The 19486-nt window shown below is 36.0% G+C and overlaps 1 protein-coding gene across 1 annotated transcript in view; it reads left to right on the top strand.

Moving 5' to 3' along the window:
- Positions 1-283: 283 nt before the first annotated feature.
- Positions 284-19486, top strand: part of LOC126101551 (Fanconi anemia group D2 protein) — a 225542-nt gene continuing 206339 nt past the window's right edge. The window contains exons 1-4 of the mRNA XM_049912189.1: positions 284-572; positions 947-1095; positions 10958-11097; positions 17362-17491. Coding sequence (XP_049768146.1) covers positions 401-572; positions 947-1095; positions 10958-11097; positions 17362-17491 — 591 coding nt within the window. The 5' untranslated portion in view covers positions 284-400. The remainder of the gene's footprint in view (positions 573-946; positions 1096-10957; positions 11098-17361; positions 17492-19486) is intronic.

The following is a 19486-nucleotide window of genomic DNA, read 5'->3' as shown; positions in this document are numbered from 1 at the left end:
GCAACAAGTCAAGACCACAGAAAGATTAACTCGTTGAAATACTGTGCAAATACAGTTACATGACACTAAACATGAAGTAGTTCGAACAAACTGAGGAAATTGTTAGCGTAGTGTCACTGTATCATTGTTGTTCAACTAATTTATTACATAGCTATTTTCCTAGCTTACAATGCGCAAATGGTATTTAATATTACCAGAGGTCACAGCTACACATTGTATTACCCATGGTATTACCTTTCGCGCCAGAGCTATACCACACACAGTCTGTTACTATACTTTGGAAAGTTGAGATAGTGTATCTCTGGTGGCGCCTGTTTCGTTTGTTATTGTTTTGACTTTTTGGCGGTAAAGTTTGGTTGACGGGTATCGAATTTGATGGTGTGATTGTTGTGTGATCACAATGTACAAATCCAGAAAACGAAGGACCGTGTCGTCAGATTCTTCGAGTTCTCCTCTACCCAAGCAAGCCTCAGTTGTTGTGGAGAAGTCAAAACAAATTAAGTCATATTTTGATGATACAGTGTCATCGTGTGGTTTCGTATTTGGCGTGGAAAACAAACCAAACGGCTTAGGTACGTAATGTGGACACAATATGCCTAACATCGTGGACGATCACAGAAGCAATATTTATTGTTTTAAACAGTTGTTAACAGCTGCAACGAAATGACCTTGATACCATGTTAACACTTACTGATAAGCTAACCCGCCCCATACCTGTTATTTAACAAAACTTTCTGAAAAAAATGGTAAACTTAATGCCCTGATAACTGTTTAGACTGAATGCCCCGTCGCCTAACATCATTTTGTTGTATATTTTATCACGCTCAAAGTATGCGATGTCTGTAATAGCCCTGGTTCAAGAATGACATTTAATGTACAGAATTGTTCTTGTATAGCCTCCAAGCTGATACTTTTTTTTGTGACAGTCAGTAATTGTCTGTTTCAGCATGTGATCAAGCTATCTTTGCGTACAAACTGAAGAACAAGCTTCAACAACATCATTCATTCCCAAGCAACATTGATGAATTCGTGGAAAATTTGGAAACCTTCATTAACAATGAGGCAGACTTGAAGAAAGGTCTAACAGATACTGAGGTTAGAACTGATTTAATTTTAGCAGTTCCTCTGTGAAATTAGGCAGAGGACGACAGAGCATCATTCGTCTGAAAGATAAGAATGCAGTTTTTAAACTTTGGTAATTGAAGTGTCTTTCACTTGCACAGTGCACCATGTGTTTTGTTTCTTAATGTTTGATAATTAGTTATTATTTGGTAATTTTGCTTTCAGTTCTGCATTTACATGAAGATTCCAACTTTAATAAAAAGCCTTGTCATTTTATGCTCACTGTTAATGTCGTAATAAACGAAAACTGAAAGGAAGAGTCTCTTCCTTAAATATCTTGTAAACATTGTTTGCTCTGTTCACAACTTTTTAACCTGCTGGCTTTCTAGTTCTCAGCCAGAAAAAATCAGCAAGTAGCTATGCTTAGTTAGTTACACTTCTTGAAGCCTGTAGTAATCAATACATTCTTCCAAGAGACAATACTCCTCCACCCCGCACAGAAAAGCCTTTGCATACTCTGCATAATCTTTTTTTACATTGGCTTTTGGACTTCAGATAATATGTTGGTTGAAATCATCAATCATTATGTATATTGAGCTTCTGTGGGAATCCACAGCTTCTAAGTGTTTAATAAAAGAATACATTGCCCATTATATTTACTTGTGCTATCAGGTAATATCGAGCACATTTGCCAAGTTATTATTACATATTGATATGTAGTAACACGTGGCGTAGCAAATGTGCTTCATAATGGCTCACGGTTAAAATTACCTAGGCCTAATAGCATGATTTTAATAAAGCACAATAGATCCTACAACAGACAACCTATTCTTTTATTAGTCATTATGTACATTTTCCCATTTCCTTCCCTAAGTTAATGAGAAAAGAGGGTTTATTACAAAATGAGTTTTACAGTAAATATGTTTATTACTGTTCTTTAGTATGAAAGTATTTTTAAATAATGCAGTAACCATTGGTGTTTCCATACAAAGATCTGAAGCAGAAATAGAACAGTGATTTTTATTTATTTATTTATTGAGTCCTTTGATCATATGTAGTACAATGTACAGGATGATATTGGACTTATTACTAAGTGCAAAATGATACATATTTAAATAATCATCTTTCAACATGCTACCAATTTCAATAGTTGTAGTTCTTACAATGATATAATGTTAAAAATACAGTAGCTTTAGTTCTTAACAGTTATTCTGGTCCAAGTATTCCTATACTGAGTAGGGGTCAACAGAAACATCCGATCTCACACGTCGGCTTTGACACGTGACGTAAGGGTGTTGTGGTGTGTGACGTCATTACGGCGCGGAGTTTGGTTTGTGAGTGTGGCGTGTTTGTAGATGTTGCCTCGTTGACGTTACCTTAGTAGGAGTTTTAGGGCCTGTAATATATAGTTTACCTTTTTACTGTACTTTTTGTTTTAACGTCGTCTATGAGGCTTTTATCAGTTTGCCATTAGATTGTTCAATCTTTATGGTCTATATGTTTTGTCGCTACTTGTTATGTCTAATGAATCAATATTGTTTTTTTCTTTTTTTTGTTTCTTTTTTTTTATCTTTTGATTGACCTACACATCATTGATCTGTAGCGTAGCCCTGAATACGAGGTTAGGTTGGGAGTTTTTTTTTTGCGGGGGGGGGGGGGGGGGGGGGGGGCGCAGCCCCCCCCCCTGCCTGGCCTTGAGTACCACTTGTTTATTATTATCTTTGTTTGCTATCAATGTTAGCATATTGTTCTTGTGAAACCTTTCTGTGTGTTGTTTTTCTATGTGTTTTCGTCTTTGTGATACGTATGCAACGTTTTTATATCCGCCATATTGGAATTGTCGTTTATGGTCGTTTCCGCCATATTTGTGACGTCATGGGTCAAAGCCGACGGGTTGGATCGGACGCTTCCGTATTTCCCTGAGTAGAAACAGTGGTACTGTAGATATCCTCTGACAGATCTTTGAAAAGCACTGGTGTCGCCTATCAAGTACACAAGACAGCTTTCCAACAGTCGCCCTAGAAATGTACAATCAACTGCCTCCAGAAGTGAAATCCCTGCCACCTGAATTATTTCGGAAAAAATTGCTCAGGACTTGAAACAGCATCCACTATATTCATTGGAAGAGTTTTTCAACAGCGGTTCTACTGAATGGACAAAATAATAAATATTGTTATGTTTTATATATAATTTTGCCTAAATGTAATCTTCTTCTTATTTTAACTACACATTTAATTTTGTGTTTTACCTAAAGTACATATTTTGCCAAAATGAAACTTTGTGTGTGTGACATTTTGCTTTATGGTATTTTCATTTGCTGCTATGAAGTTTTACTTTCCTGTTTAGTTATATTTCATTCCTGCTATGTCCTATGTGTTTTTGTGCACTGCATAAATATTTTCTTTTATTTGTAATATAAATTTTGTATATGGTGTTGTGTAAATGTTAGTTGATAAGCATTGTATTTGTGACGCAGTCTGTCCAGCCACGGCTGGTAAATGACGAAGATATAGTAAAGTAAAGTAAAGTAATATTTTGTAAGCATTTTATACTATTTGATAGTCTATTATAGAGTTTAATACCCAGATAGCATGTACCTTTCTGATACAAACTGGTATTGGCTGGGGGGTACATGCAAGTTATATTTTATTAGAGTATTATAATCATGTATATCTTTGTTTTTTAAAGTATTATCATCATTTCCAATGATATACTTTTTTATATACATTAGTGTGTCAACAATAAACATACACGGTAGAGGTAGTATATTCAGTGCTTTAAATATTGGTTTGCAGGACTGTCGAGCAGTACTCCCTGTCAGAATCCTAATGACTCTTTTTTGTATTCTGAAAGTCCCTTGAGCTGCTGGGGAATTTCTCCAGAATATGAGTCCATACTTGAGATGGGCATTGAAGTACGCATAATAGGCACACGATATTGCCTGTTCATTTATGCATTGTTTGAGAACCCTAAGAAGATAACAGCCCGTTGACCCACCAATCCACCAGCACTTTACAGACTTCAGTCAACCTGACAAGTGGCTCTGCACATCCAGGGTACCTCTGGGCAACCACATTCAGATTTCTCTCAAGGGGTAGGGATGTATTTGGACTTTACATTAACAAACGCGGAATTTGGTAGCAGCAGCATTCAGCTGAAAGCTAAGCATCACTCCCTTTATCTTATGGCCAGTAACGAGTGTTTTACTTCACTTGGCTCCAGCCAGTGGCCTTTTGTGAATGGGAACCACTGTTATAGCACCCTAACCAGTGTAAACCTACTGACATTGCTGTATCATTGAATAAAGTAAACCCATACTGCAGCTTTCTCTCAGCCACATCTTCCTTAGAAGCTGTAGAGCACCACATACAGAAAATACATCAATATTTATCTTCGTGTATTTTTAGCAAGGCTGCTACAATGTTGATGTTCATTGCTGTAAACATGCCACCACCACCACTGCCACCACACTGTCTATCTGTAGTAGGAATTAAGCAAGGAGGAAAATTAAACAACTATTATAAATCACTGTATGTAGAGTGAAGCTTTATGTGAATGTGATGATAAGTCAAGTAACATTGTGATGATTACTGCACCATATGTAAGTGTTCTACTTTGTCAGTTTCCAGATAGACATAGTACATTAATACCTGTTCCATAGATCATGAGTACAACATTTCGTAACGATGTGGAACGTGTCAGTTTAACATTAGTTTTCTTTATATAATATTCATCTGGGAGAAATCATAACATATAACCTCACTCAATGACAAGCCAACATGGCATAACAGAATAAACAAATTGACTAGAGCACAACATATCACCAAGAACACCTACAACAAAAAGAGCCTGTCAATAGCAACAAAATTAAAACAGTCACTCAACCAGAAATAACGTACACAAGTGAAACCATCTTCAAAACAACTAACATTGCACAAATAGACAAAATACTCAAAACAGAGAGAAGAATCATCAGAATGTGCATCAACAAATTGTACCAGAAAGATGGACACCGGAGAGTTGCTACAAATGAAACAGTTTACAAGGAAATAGAACTGATAATGAGTACAATCAGGAAGAAACACATTTCATTTTGTGGACATCTAATCAGAACACCAGAGAACAGGATCATCAGGAAAATAATAGAACAATTGTGAAATAGTAAGTGCAACATTAATTGGATTAGAGAAAAAAATAAAGATATGGATGAGCTACAGATTACATTGGAAGACCTAAGAAACAAGTTTGCAATAACCCTAACAGCATAAGTAGCTAAACGTAACTGTTTCAGCAGATCATCAGTGTGTTTCTTCTAATTCAATTTTTCATTAGTGCACACACTCCGACATTTTGAATATTCTGCCTTAATGACAGGCTTCTATTCAAAGTCTATATTTATCAATGGTGTTTTGGCATTTACTATACAGAATTGTATGTACTGTGTTTTTTCACAGTTTAATGAGAGTCCATTTTCAGAGAACCCCATAATAATTTTCCGAAAGACATTATTTGCAATTTCCTCACCTGATTCTTGTTTATTGGATATGATTACTATACTTTTAACATCATCAAAAAGAACTGGTTTTGCATCTTAATGAATATAGAGTGGCAAGTCATTAATATATATTAAGAGCAATAAGGGACCCAATACTGGACCCTGTGGGACACCATTCTTGGTACCTACCCAGTTAGAGGACTCTGTTGATTTTTGCAGACTATCTGTTCTGTTAAATTCAACCTTCTACATTTTCCCAGTTAAATATTAATTGAACCATTTGTGCACTGTTCCACTCGGACCACAATACTTAAACGTGTCTAGAACAATTTCATGATTCACACAGTCAAAAGCCTTTGACAGATTACAAAATATCCCAATGGGTGATGTTCAGTTATTCAGGGCATTTAACATTTAGTCAGTGAAAGCATATATAGCATTTTATGTTGAAAAACATTTCTGAAATTCAAATTGACATTTTGTTAGTACTTTATTTTTACAAACATGTGATGCTACACTTGAATACATTACTTTTTCAAGAATGTTGAATAAACATGTCAGAAGTGAGATTGGGCAGTAGTTGTTAGCATCAGACATATCCCCTTTTCTGTGCAATGGTTTAACAATAGCATATTTCAGTCCATTTGGAAAAATGCTCTGTTTCAGTGAGCTGCTACATGTATGGCTGAGAATCATACTTATCTGTTAGGAACAAACTTTTAGCACTCTGTTGTAATTGCCATCAATTCCATGCAAGTTATTACTTTTGTGTGAATTTGTCATTTTCCTAATTTCAGTAGGAGAGGTGGCTTGAATTTCAATTTTATGAAGTTCCATAGGTATTGCCTCTTCTATGTACTGCCTTGCATTTTCTAATGAACAGCTGGATCCTATTTTCTACAACACTTACAAAATGATTATTAAAATGTTTTCTGTCTCTGACTTTTTGTTTACACACTTTTCATTGAGTTTGATAAAAATATAATCTTCCTGTGCTCTTGGTTGCAGGGAAATACCCTTTTAACAATATTCCAAATTGTTTTAATTTTATTGTCAGAGGTGTTAATCTCAAACATAATGCACATACTTCTGGAATTTTTAATAACTATTCTTAATACAGTGCAGTAGTTTTTAAGATGTTTCACTGTTTCCAGATCATTATTTTTTCTAGCTATAAGATACATTTCCCTTTTCTGTTTACAAGACATTTTTATCCCTTTAGTACGCCATGGCTTTTTAGATGGTTTCTTGTAATTATATTTCACTGTTTTCATAGGGAAACTGTTTTCAAATAAACTCACAAAGGTATCATGAAATAGGTTAAATTTTAAAGATCTACACTTGTTCAGTCATTAATTGAGTGCACTATTTTGGAGGACTGTTTTGCATTGTCTATGGTGCTATGTCATATACTGTAACTAGCTGCGCATCATGAACAGACAGACCATCCTTAACAGGAAAAGTTTTTTTATGCTTAAATTTATATTGATCTATAATATACATCATCTATCAGTGTGCTGCTTTCCTGTACCACCCGAGTATGAAAATAATTGACTGACTTCAGATTGAAAGAGCCAGGGAACACTTCAAGGCCAAGCTTTGTATCGGACTTTTTCAGAAAATGTTCGTTGAAATCACCACAAACAATAATTGCTTTCCCTTGTGTGGTGGATAGAACAACAAACAATCCAAGTTTTTCAAAGATAGCTCAAAATTTACCAATGGGGACCTATAAACAGCTACTATTATAGAAGTACTATGATTTGGTTTAAGCTCACATGTGCATGCTTCTGTATGTTGCTCCACACAAAATCGTTTGGTTTGTTAATTTTTCACTCTATGATAAATTTTAACATATATGGCAACTCCTCCTCTCTCCATACTGCCGGTACTTACATGTGCTGAAATCTTATACCCACCTACATTTATCTTTTCCAAATCTGTGACTATATGATGTTCCGAAGGCATAGTACATCTGTTCCACACTCAGTTTCTAAATCTTCTAAACAAAAAAGAAGCTCATATACTTTGTTTTTTAATCCCCTGATATTCTGATGCAATACACTAACATTATTTTTCACTGTGCTTTTATTAGAATCTTGTGATGTACTAATATCATTTTTCACTGTAATTTTTTAAAAATCTTGTGATATTTTAACATCTCTAGTACCTGTCTGTCTGAGCTTCTCATTAAGCTTAAATTCATTCAATATTGAATCATTGGACACTGATATTAACCAAAAAAAGAGGTACTCCCATGAGTTTCAGTGCCTCCCCTTAAAGATTTTGCTATAATCCCAGCCAATTTACCCTTCCCTTTCCTATTGAGGTGCAGGTCATGTCTTGCGAAGTCCCACATACCAATACCATCAACAGGAACCAAACCTATGCCTGACAAAGAAGCCACTTGAAGTAGCTGATCTACCTCCATATTGACCCTCCTGACAGAGCTGTTCATTTGGGATCAATCATACCACATGAAAACAGGAACCAAGCCAACATTTGCATAGTTTGTTGCTGATGCTTCTTTTACCAGGTCACACTCAAATATTGTAGTCCTGATACCTATAAGTACTGTTTCCCATTCCATTCACGATCAGAACATGATCTTGATTAGTAAAACCCTTGCACAATGATCCTTCATCCTCTATCACTTGGCTAATACATGCACTGGGCTTGACCTGCTACCTGTTACCAAATTTTTTGCGCAGTATCTGGCCCACACCTCTTCCATGGCTACTACCTAACAACAGAACTTTCCTCCTACTTTCTACTTTTTTCAAAACAGTTGGTTTCCTGGTGAAAGTCTGTTCAGTACTGACTACACTTACATTTCCTTGAGCCTCTTTCTTAGTTAACTGATGTAGCAGGGCAAATTTGTTGTTCATTCCAATGATGAAACTGTCAGATACTGTTCTCTTTCTGTGGACCCCTGTTCCCACTTTACACCTGCCTTCACCCTACTCTCCCTTTACTCTCATCAGTATCTACATAGCACTAACCAGTTTAGCCATAAGGGCTCTAATCTTCCCTTTGTGTTCAGCTATTTTCCTATCCCTAAAACGTACTCTGCAATACCATGGAATAGACGTATTTATTTCCCCAATTCCCATGTAACTACATTCCCCTGATGCAACCATCTCACAATAGCTGCATAGAACCCAAGAACTAACTTTTCCTACGGTAGTTCAAACACTTCTTTCTCACAGTTGTTTTCAATATTTTAATTAAATGTATCTAGGCAATAGCAGTAATATTCTGTTAACTATACACCACAAGAGTCGCTAAAGTCATGTGGAACACAAATGTACATTTATACTATTAATATAGTAATGTGTTGCCCTTGTGTACCCAAAAAAGTAGGCATAAGATTGTGTATGCGTGATTTTGACTTTATGCATTTTGAAAAAAATAGGTAGAACTTACAATGTTTAATTTACTGAGTAGATACAGCGCTACTAAATATATGTGTACTGAAAACAATCTAAGTTCCTCGCTTAATACTTACATAAATGACAGTACTTTCAAATAATCTGTGTAGTAAAACATTTTAAATTCATAGGATATGAGATAGGCGAAAAACTCTCTTGGACATATTGCTTTATGATTTTGCGTAGACACTGAATGTTGGTGTCTCTGCTGTAACTCTAACGCTTGTCTCTTTTCATTCTGTTATCTTATGTGGTTGGAGCAACTACATACATTCACAAAAAATATTCTTAGCCCGAAAACTGATGGCCAGAACAGTCTGTGATGTCAATTCACTATCTTTGTGCAGGTCATTATCCAAGTAACCTAGAATACTAGCTCTTCTGTCCCTTTATGTGTACTCAGTGATGGTATTTGTGGTTAATGATAGAGACTCATTCAACATCAGCTGCTACATTCTCTGAGTGAACGCTTGCCAGAAAATCAATTTGCAGTCGTGTAACATTTTCTCAACTATTGTACAAAACAATGAGCACTATTCTGCAGATTTCATTTTCATCGTGTTATCTCCACTTCTTAAAAATATAATTCAAAGATTTTCAAATTTAAGTTGAAATGCTTCCTTGTGGCACTCTTCTATTGTGCGCAAAAGATCTTCACAGTAGTTTGGCACCTGTTGCTGTGTTATTTGTTTGTATATGCTGCTGCAAATCTTGTGTTTTCTTAGTTTCAGTTTCTAAATTTAACTGTAATAATTTTATGAATTATATAGTGATTTGTTCTGTGACTGAGTAGATTCGTTATGTAAGGTACCACAAAATTGAAGAAAAATTAATAAAAAAGACAGTCTCAAAACAACTGATGTGCATTATGCTGTTGCAATGATACTACATTCCAAAACGTTGGCATTTGTAATTTTATAATCATACATATGGTTCAAATGGCTCTGAGCACTATGCAACTTAACTTCTGAGGTCATCAGTCGCCTAGAACTTAGAACTAATTAAACTTAACTAACCTAAGGACATCACACACATCCATGCTCAAGGCAGGATTCGAACCTGCGACCATAGCGGTCGCTCGGCTCCAAACTGTAGCGTCTAGAACCGCACGGCCACTCCGGCCGGCATAATCATACATATGCTGGGCGTAAATAATTAACTGAGCAAATGAAAATACAGTACTATTTTTATTATTGTAGTTTTCTCATTACTGATGTCAAAGCATGTGTGATTTATCCTGAAATGTGAAGAATACATCCATTCTGTATTTCATAATTCTAGAGAAATACTGCCTTTGGTATGGAACTTTCTCTTACATTATGTCACTTATTTGTTACAGTTGTTACACAAAATAAAGTAAAATGAAAAAATGCTAACTATATTGATGACAAAAGAATAATGCCTATTCACCAGATGCCCAAACAAGAACAGCTGGAGCTGATTGAATGTCACAGAGATTTAAACAGTTTGTGACAAGCTTTTGGAACTTTATGTAGAATATGAAGTTCCATCATCACCAGGCGATGATTCTTCTGGAAAACATGGAATTCTCATAAATTACATTGTACCTTGAAAATCGGGGAACTCTTAGAGAGTTTCAGAAATTTTATAAAATCTCAGGGAATTCTGTGGTTTTAACATGGCACTAAAATTTAATTTTATTGAGTTTTATGAATCACAAATTTTAAAATACTTACTATTTTAGAGTGTGTTAATTATATGAACATTATTCCATATTATTGATGTTTAAAAACTGCACTCAAATTACTGCTTATGCAGGTAACAGGAAGTTTCATGAAGCTATAGTTTTAAATTTGTGTCATTGAAGCTATGCTTTTAAATTTGTGTCAGTCTACCATTTCTCAGATGTTGCAGTTTTTGTGTCTGGTAACTAGGTGCTGCTGTTTGTTATAAAGACTGAAAATTCTACTAGTGAAATGTTTCTTTCTCTTTTTTGTTTTATTTTAAGACTACGGAGGAATGTGAAACCACAAGAGGAAGTGTTCAAGCTAGTCTGCTACAACTGTTGCTGACAGTTGATTGCATCCAGGCACGTGTGATGAAACTTCTATTTGAAAAGCTATTAGAATTTTCATTTGCTGCTGAAAGGTAAGTGTAACAATCACCAGTGACAACATTTTGGGAATTTTCAGTAATATCTGTTGTGAATTAATAGTGATACATTGTTATCTCAAATTGGTAATGCCTTCAAAATTCCATCCATTGGACCAATGATCCACTACACTCAACTTCTTGTAAAATATTCCCAATTTGTGGCACCCAGAATTAGATAACCCATATGAATCCTAGTCGTGGAAGAAATTTTCATTGCTAGTATGTGGCCAAAAGAGGTGGCGATGTTATGGGCTATGATTCCTAATTACCAGACTGTGTGTACCAGTGTTGCGGGTTTGGTTCCAAATCTCTCTGCAGTTGTTATGGAATCAGTGCATAATTATCACAGAGTTGAGAAGATAGTGCTGTTAGATTGTGTGTTAGTGCTGGATTTTACTTTTTGCCATTCTCTTCATTGTTGTAAAATACAACCACTACCCTACAGTCCACATGTGTTGATTACAGTGGTCCATACTCAATAGTTAAGTTGAAGATACACAGCGTGTAAGCTGCTGAAGTGGGGTAAAACTGAAATGGTGACACAAGACCCTGAACCACATTAATTTAAAGAAACGGCTAAATTCAACTCTTGTATACTTGCTGTGTAGTCGTGTAGTGTCAACAATTGCATTGACAATGAAGAAAATGCATGTATGTATCACTGTCGAGAGGGACATAACCAAGAATAAAGAGAAAGGTTAGCTACCAATGAATGTGATCCATTTTTAGACTGTGTTGCAGAATCCCAGTAATCTTAATGGACAAATTTAAATTATGTCCATTTCTAGCGTAAAGTTCAGTAGGCAGGCACTTCATATTGTAGCCACATTTGATAGGGAAAATTGCTGGCATGTCTTCCAAGCACTTGTAAAACCTTGACTGTGATAATTACAAACAATTTTTATTTTTTAATGAAAAAAGTGTGTGAATAATATTAATGTATTTTTATGTAATAGATAAAGTGTCAGCAGCTTTCATGCAAATTCGCACATACTTCACACACATGGTGGTCGCTGAGACTCCAAGAAAATAAATTTAAATAAGTTTCATGACAGGTTAAAGAAGATGGAATTGCACTGTGACAATAATATTTCAATTAGTGCAACTTTTGGCACATTCCTAAGCAATTTTCTAGAGGTGTTCGTTGAAAACTTTTCACCAAAAACCTGCTGTAGCAAAGTGACAAGTAAATTAGAATGGATCACTAAATGCATAAAAATCTATAGTGCTAGACAAAAGCAGCTGTGTAAAGAAATAAAGTATAACAAAGATATTGCCTTCACTGAATATTTTAACTATTATAAAATTGCATTTAAGAATGTTGTGAAAGCAGCAAATCAGATATCAAACAGTAGGTTAAATTTAAGGCATATAAATAAATGAAAAGCAGTGTGGTCCATTGTTAAACCTGAATTGGTAATTATAGTCTGAAACTCCGAAATTTCTAAATTTAAACTTGAAAATTATATCATTGTGAACCCTGCACAAATGTCGGAAGTGCTTTGCTGAATGTTTCATAAATATTCTGAAACCAGATGATGTCTGCGTAGCCGATTACCAGAAAAAATTAAATCTTTTTTTGCTTGATGTTATTACAAAGGTTATTTGCAGGCTGGAAAGGGATACCCTAAATGGTAAATCATTTGCTAGCTGCATTAGTAAATACGTTTTTTGAATGAGATTGTCTCTTACGTGTATTAAAGCATACAGAAATGAAGCCACTCATTAAGGAAGTGTTTAAGAATACGTGTAAATTATCACTGTATCTCTCTTATTTCTGCCGTATCAAGTAAGTTTGACAAAGTAACCACTATCTAAATATGAAATTCTATTGTAAAGAAAAGGCTGGTTTGAAAAACCAGTTTGGCTTCCAGCAAGAAATAACTGCTGTTACCTCTGAAAAGCCTTCAACTATGTAAAATGTGTCACTGATCCACAAACTAGATTAATGTTGGATTAGGGAAAGTGTGAGGCAGTGGATTACAGCATACCCATGTAACAGAAGGCAGAGAGTAATCATCTCCTCAAATATAGCAAATTACTCTTCAAAATGAAGAATAGTGACATGAGGTATCCCTGGTGGCTGCAGTCTCAGTCCTGTCCTATGTGCATAATTTGCCCATTGATGGCAACACTCCATTTATTCTGTTTGTAGGTGATACATCTGCATTAACTGAAAATTGTGAAGCAGAAAAAAATCCCTAACTGTGTCATTAATACACTTGTAGCTTAGAAAAATGGTTCAGACTATTCAGATTATCTCGGAACTTCTCAAAGTCATCTATGGCACAGTTCAAGACACATCAGTCAAAATGTCAGGAAACTAAAAATAAGTTATAAAGATAATGACATAGCAGAAGTGAAATGTATCAAAAAAAAAGTTGTCAGAAGTGTGTGCTGCACATCCAAGGGAATCATTATTAAAAACCTTGCAATTTTTAACAGTCCCCTATCACAAAAAATCATTTTGTGCTTGTTGGTTGCTGTTATTTCCTCAAGTGATTAACTCCTCAGCCTTGTAACTCGTCTACAAATGTTATGGATAAATGAACATTTTGTGTGTCATAAAATTCAGTCAATTGTGAATTTCGATTTACTTTCCCTTCCCACCATCGCCTATTTTTTAATCAAAGAAATTTGTTGACTTGTGGAGAACATATGTGCTATTCTCAGTGTAGAGGAGTTTGTATTAGAAAATTAAGGATAGAAATACACGAGTCAATCTAATAAAGATAAAAAAGTGCATTTAAGATAATAGAAAATATGCACAAAAAATAGTGACAAAATATTTTTATGGAACTTTCCTCAGTGTTTAAAAAATTGGAAATATATACCGCCTGACAAAAAAATGAAGCACTACAGAAAATGTGGTTGGATGACAATGTAATTTTATACACATACACACCATTAGTGAGTGTGTAAATTATTGGAGTTACAATTTCCTGTGACAGGTAGAGTTGCCACCAGACTACATTAGTGTTGCTCATGTTTAGTGTTGTTACAAGGCTGAAAAGGACATATAAGGGACATGGTGTCTTATGTTGTGTAATCACTATAAAGGACGCAGAGGTGTAATCACTGTAAAAAACACAGAGGTGCCACATAGTTGCTATCAGCACCTGACAGAGTTTGAAAGAGGCCTTATTGTGGTTCTCTATTTTGCCGACTGCTTGAATTTGCAGTATCCAGATTTGTGGGGCCGTAAGATGTGATGGTGGCATGTTGTTGTACTGAGTGGGAATCTGAGGGCAACTATATTCGCCATCAAGGTTCAGGCCGACCATGTCTGTATTGTACGCATCATAACCCCTTCACATCTGCCCTCTCCATCCAAGAACAAGTAATGGACACCCTATAACACTCTGGTCATCTTGCACCATCATTGGTGAGTATGACGGCAATCTCAGGAGAGGTCCTATTCTTCCAATGTTTTGGAGAGGTGCAGCAGTAGTCTCCTGGTGTCATGGTGTGGGTTGCCATTGAGTATGACTCCAGGTCACAGATAGTAGTGATTGAGGGACATGTGATAGACACGATGGACATCCTGCAGCCTCAGGTGTTACCCCTGATGTGATTGTACAGAGGTGCAGTTTTTCAACAGGACAGTGCTCATCAACACATGGCATATGTCTCTGGACTGTCTGCATGTTGCTGAAATACTCCCATGCCCAGCGAGATCCCCATACCTGTCCTGATAATGTGTGGGACAAGCTTGGACGTCAACTGTATCCTACTGCCAGGATCTGTGATTAGTTACAACAGTTGTGGGTCAGCTTGCTTCAGAAGAGGATTCGATAGCTTTATAGCAACCCAGTTGTGGGCTAGCATGCCTCAGGATAGGATTCAACAGCTTCATGACACTATTCCCAACCGAATCAGTGCCTGCACTTGGGCCAAAGGAGGTGCAGCGTCATAGTGATAAGTGAGGTCATACTGCTGAGTTCTTTGTAAATTTGACCCAGTTTTGTAATCACTGCAAAACATCAAATATACTCTCACCCTGTGAAGTTTAATTTCATTTCTTCCTCCCATTCTGGGTGCTTCCCTTTTTTTTTGTCAGGTAGTGTATTACATTGGAAAGTGACTTCATTTCTTTAAAGAGAGAGAGTAGGACAGAAGAAGGAGAGAACAATAATAAGTCTATTAACAGCATAGACTAGAAAATTTGTTTCAGAGAGAGAGAGCAGTTGACAGTTTAGACAGAGACAATCAGGAAGAATAGTTGAGACAAAAACAAGCAACAAACAAAGGAAAATAAAGCAAGAAGCAAGTGATGAGGTACAAATAATCAAAAGAAATGGAAGAAAGCAAAGTAACTGCAGATTCTAAAGGAGACAAAAATGTCTAATCAAAAGGAAGTAAAGGATGAGACAGCATAGAAACAAACAAAAACGAAGTAAGGCAACAAATCTCCAACTGCTCTGCATCGGATGGTGCAATGTTATACTGATAAGTGGACTTACACTGTGAAGATCTTTGTAAATTTGACTCGAATTTGTAATCACTGAAATACCACCATATGACCTCACAACCATTTTTCACATATATACTTGTGTATTACAAAAATATTAAATTTAAATGATGCACCACGTTAAAGTTCTCTCCAAAATGCATCATTTTTTGTACACTTCGTTGCGTAAAGATACCAGTAAATCTAACATTGGCAGTTAAAACATTACCTATATTCCAAGCTAAAAGTGAAGGCTGCTACATTACTGTTGGAAAATAATTTTTTGGTGATTAAATTAGTAATCTTTTGAGAAGTATGAAGGAACGAATACCTCAGGACGAAGTGAAAGAAACTCTCAAACATACAGGGTTGTATTGTCAAATTAGACTACCAACTCTTATATGTGATCTGATGTTTTCCTGGCATATTTCTATCTTGTAAAATTCTCAGGTGTCAACTGGGTAACATTGTAATTACTCCACACTATTTGGCAAACATATTTGTTGCCATCTTCAGGTGGTCCCTGATGACTGCTGCTTGACATCTGTCAGTATCCTTTATAAGCTGGCCGTTACCACCTTCATCATTCCGCTTCTATTGCTATCCATGCAGCCGCCATGGTGGATGGTGATGGTGCTAATGGCACCCAGCTCCTAACTCTGGTTTCCAGTGTCTAAGCTATCTCTGTTGGGAACTCCAGTCTTCGTGCTTCCACCTTTTGCTTCTTCTGTTGTGCGATTCATTTCATTTCCTCCCACACAACTCTTTTTGAGCAATCATTCATTCAACAGTGTTGCCTTGGTTCTTATGAGTGTACCAGGAAGTTTTAGACTGACAGCTTGCTTGGAAGATAGTGAAATTTTCAGTGATTCTGTGTGTGTTCATGAACTGTCCAATAGTTCTCATATTTCTGATTGCTACTGCCACCCCCAATTTAATTTTATAAAGATGTTCACTAATTTGTTTTCTCATCACCACATTTGATCTGTTATTTCCCTCCCCCCTCTCTCCCTCTCCCCCTCTCGCCCTGCCCCCTCCCCCCTCCCCCTCCCTCCTTATCTCCCGCTCCTCAAAAATAAATAAATTATACTTTACCATCTTTTGCAGGTATAATGTTAGCAGTTATACTTTCTGTAAATTATCATTTACGGCATCTCATCATAGTGTGAAGATGCTGAGTCACAGATAGGCACAACAAAAAGACTGTCAAACAAGTAAACTTTTGGCCAAGAAAGGCATTCTTCAGAATAAGACAACATACACATACGCATTCATGCAAACACAATTCACACACACACACACACACACACACACACACACACACGACCACGACCACATGACGGTGTGTGTGTTTTGTCTAATTCCCAGAAGGCCATTTTTGGCCAAAAGCTTATTTTTGTTGTGGCTATCTGTGACTCAGCATTTCCAATAAATGGTGGATAGCAATCTGTTCTTTTCATAGTATTGTCATTATTCCATCCTGGATTTTCCATTATTTGATCTCATTTACACCATATGTCATTTAGTGGTAAAAGTATGCCCATCTTTATTGAGATGTGTTTCTTTCTAAATTTCTGGATTGTTTGTTAGTAAATTAATTTTGTTAATTGACATCTAGCTTATTTATTGTAGAAGATGCTCTGTGTCAGATAAATGGGATTGAAATGCAAATTACAGTTTATTTATCTTTTTTGAGATATGTTGCTATGGTTTGTCTTTTTTTTCTCTTCTTATTTTTGAGCATTTAGTAAACTTCCCTTTTGGGGTACTGATGTATACCATTTTATATAATTATATTTTTTCCCCAGCGCCTCAAATGAAGATGAATTTCCCTGGACACGTCTTATTTTGCGTCAGATGCGTTTCTTAGACAACATAGTGGACCCAAAGTTCCTTAGCTTACAACTTGCTGAGATTTTGGATGCTGCACAGACTGCGGTAAATTACTTCTAATAATCTCTTGATTATATATTCTATTTATATAAAATGAAATGTCTAATTTCTATATTTGTTGCTGTAAAGCTCAATTTAATTTCAGTGTGCAAAATATGAATAAAAAGACAAAATATTTCTTGAATTAGAAATCAGTGTTTTTTTCCTGTTTCTCTGATGGGGCTACTGATGACAGGTGCTCTTGATAACTGAATTTTCATTTAAATATGACACAAATTGAATGAAAAAGTAGAAACTGTTCACATTGCTACATTTGTCATGCTGTATTAGTAAATGAACTGTGTCCTTCAACTGCCACAAGTTTCAACTTAAATCAACCTAATGACAGTGACAAGTTTATTGCCATAAATTTTTTCTTGCTTTTCTCTGAAAAATGCTGTTTACATGTTTGTTGCAAAATAAGCTTATCAATTATGTCGATTACTGTCGGACTCATTTGAATGCATATGTGTTTGAACTGGTTCCTTGCACTCCTCAGAGTTGTGCATGTCATTGACTGTGAGCTCACGTAGGGTATTCACATTTTTTCCACCTACCAGAGCAAAAACTTGTCTGATGTCAATTGGTCATTCACTGTCACTGAGTTCATTGCTTTTGATGTAACTCATCACAGGGTGAGGATAAAGTTCAAGGTTGTGAAACAGTCAGCCACTTATACACCGTGAATAATAGTTTCTTTGTAATGTCATCTGTCTCACTTGTTTTTGTCAACATATGTATAGTGAAATAAAAACAATTAGACTGTGCAGAGATTGAAAGATAAATAACTCTTATTGAGAAGAGGCACCTGTATGCTGTGAGTAACAATCCATCCTATTTCATTTTTTTGTATTCCATCCCTGATTTTCCATCTTTTCATCTTATTAAGAAACTTCTATTAGTGTATTTTGTTAAATGAAACTCCCTGGGCCTGACAGCTGGCCAGGCAGAACACAGCTTGGTGGTGAGGCTCATGCCATGGCCAATGGCTACAACTTTCAGAAGCAAGAGACACCACAGTGGAAATTAATGTCTAGTTCCTAAGAAGTAGTTGATGGCAAAGTGTGAGAAAAATGCTGCGTGCAAAGGAAGCAAACCTGCATCAATTCCTGGAGTTTTTTTGGGGAAAAGGTTCTCCCTTCCCCTTAAACAATTAAAACGACTTGTTTCAGATTTGCATGTTTTCTTCACTATATGATAGTTCTTATCTTATTCTGAGTACATTGGCACACAAAACTGACATGTTTCATATCTTATAGGTTCATACCACAGCTTGATGATGAAGTGTCTTTTCTTGATATTGGTCATATTTATTGTAACGTTTAATTTCCAAATGCGCCTAGTCTGTAGCATAAAATTTGAATGGACTGTAGTGAAAATTGTGGTCGCTGGCTATTTTACGTTTGGTTCATTTTAGGTGACTCATTTTTGCGTACTAAAGGTAGCTAACATACCAAAATCGATTTTAAAGTTGGAGGGAAACTGTAGTACAGAGAAAAGAAAAGTTAAAGTACTTTATTTGAGTGTGCTAGTACTGTACATGCTGTCTCAGCATGCCATGTGCAAGTAGCTCATAGCTTAGTAATGAACAGTTCTTGGAAATAGACACACGTTTTTCAGATTAATGATCATGCGTTATTGTTGTACTTACTACTGCAAGAAAATGATGATAAAGAAGGCATTATGCACCAACAGTTACATGACAAAAAAGCTGAAACACATCCCATAATTTGGACAAAGCTTGACAAGTTTTTTATAACATTTGTCAGTAGTCATTCATTAAATGAAGACAAAGCTCTGTGAGTTCTTCAGGTTCAATGTTGCCCAGTTTAACTGTGTCCTAGATCTAACCAAAGATTCATCAAACAGATGTATGTATCCAATACCACCTGATGTAAAATTAACCAGTTGGGCAAGAATTGTAAAAATACTTTGATGACTACAACAGTTTATTTAACATTTATTTTGTTGTAAGTGGTGTTTTTCCACATACCTGGCAAC

The sequence above is a fragment of the Schistocerca cancellata genome, chromosome 9 (genome assembly GCF_023864275.1).
Source record: "Schistocerca cancellata isolate TAMUIC-IGC-003103 chromosome 9, iqSchCanc2.1, whole genome shotgun sequence".
In the NCBI taxonomy this organism is placed as follows: Eukaryota; Metazoa; Arthropoda; class Insecta; order Orthoptera; family Acrididae; genus Schistocerca; species Schistocerca cancellata.
This window is presented reverse-complemented; position numbering and strand designations above follow the sequence as displayed.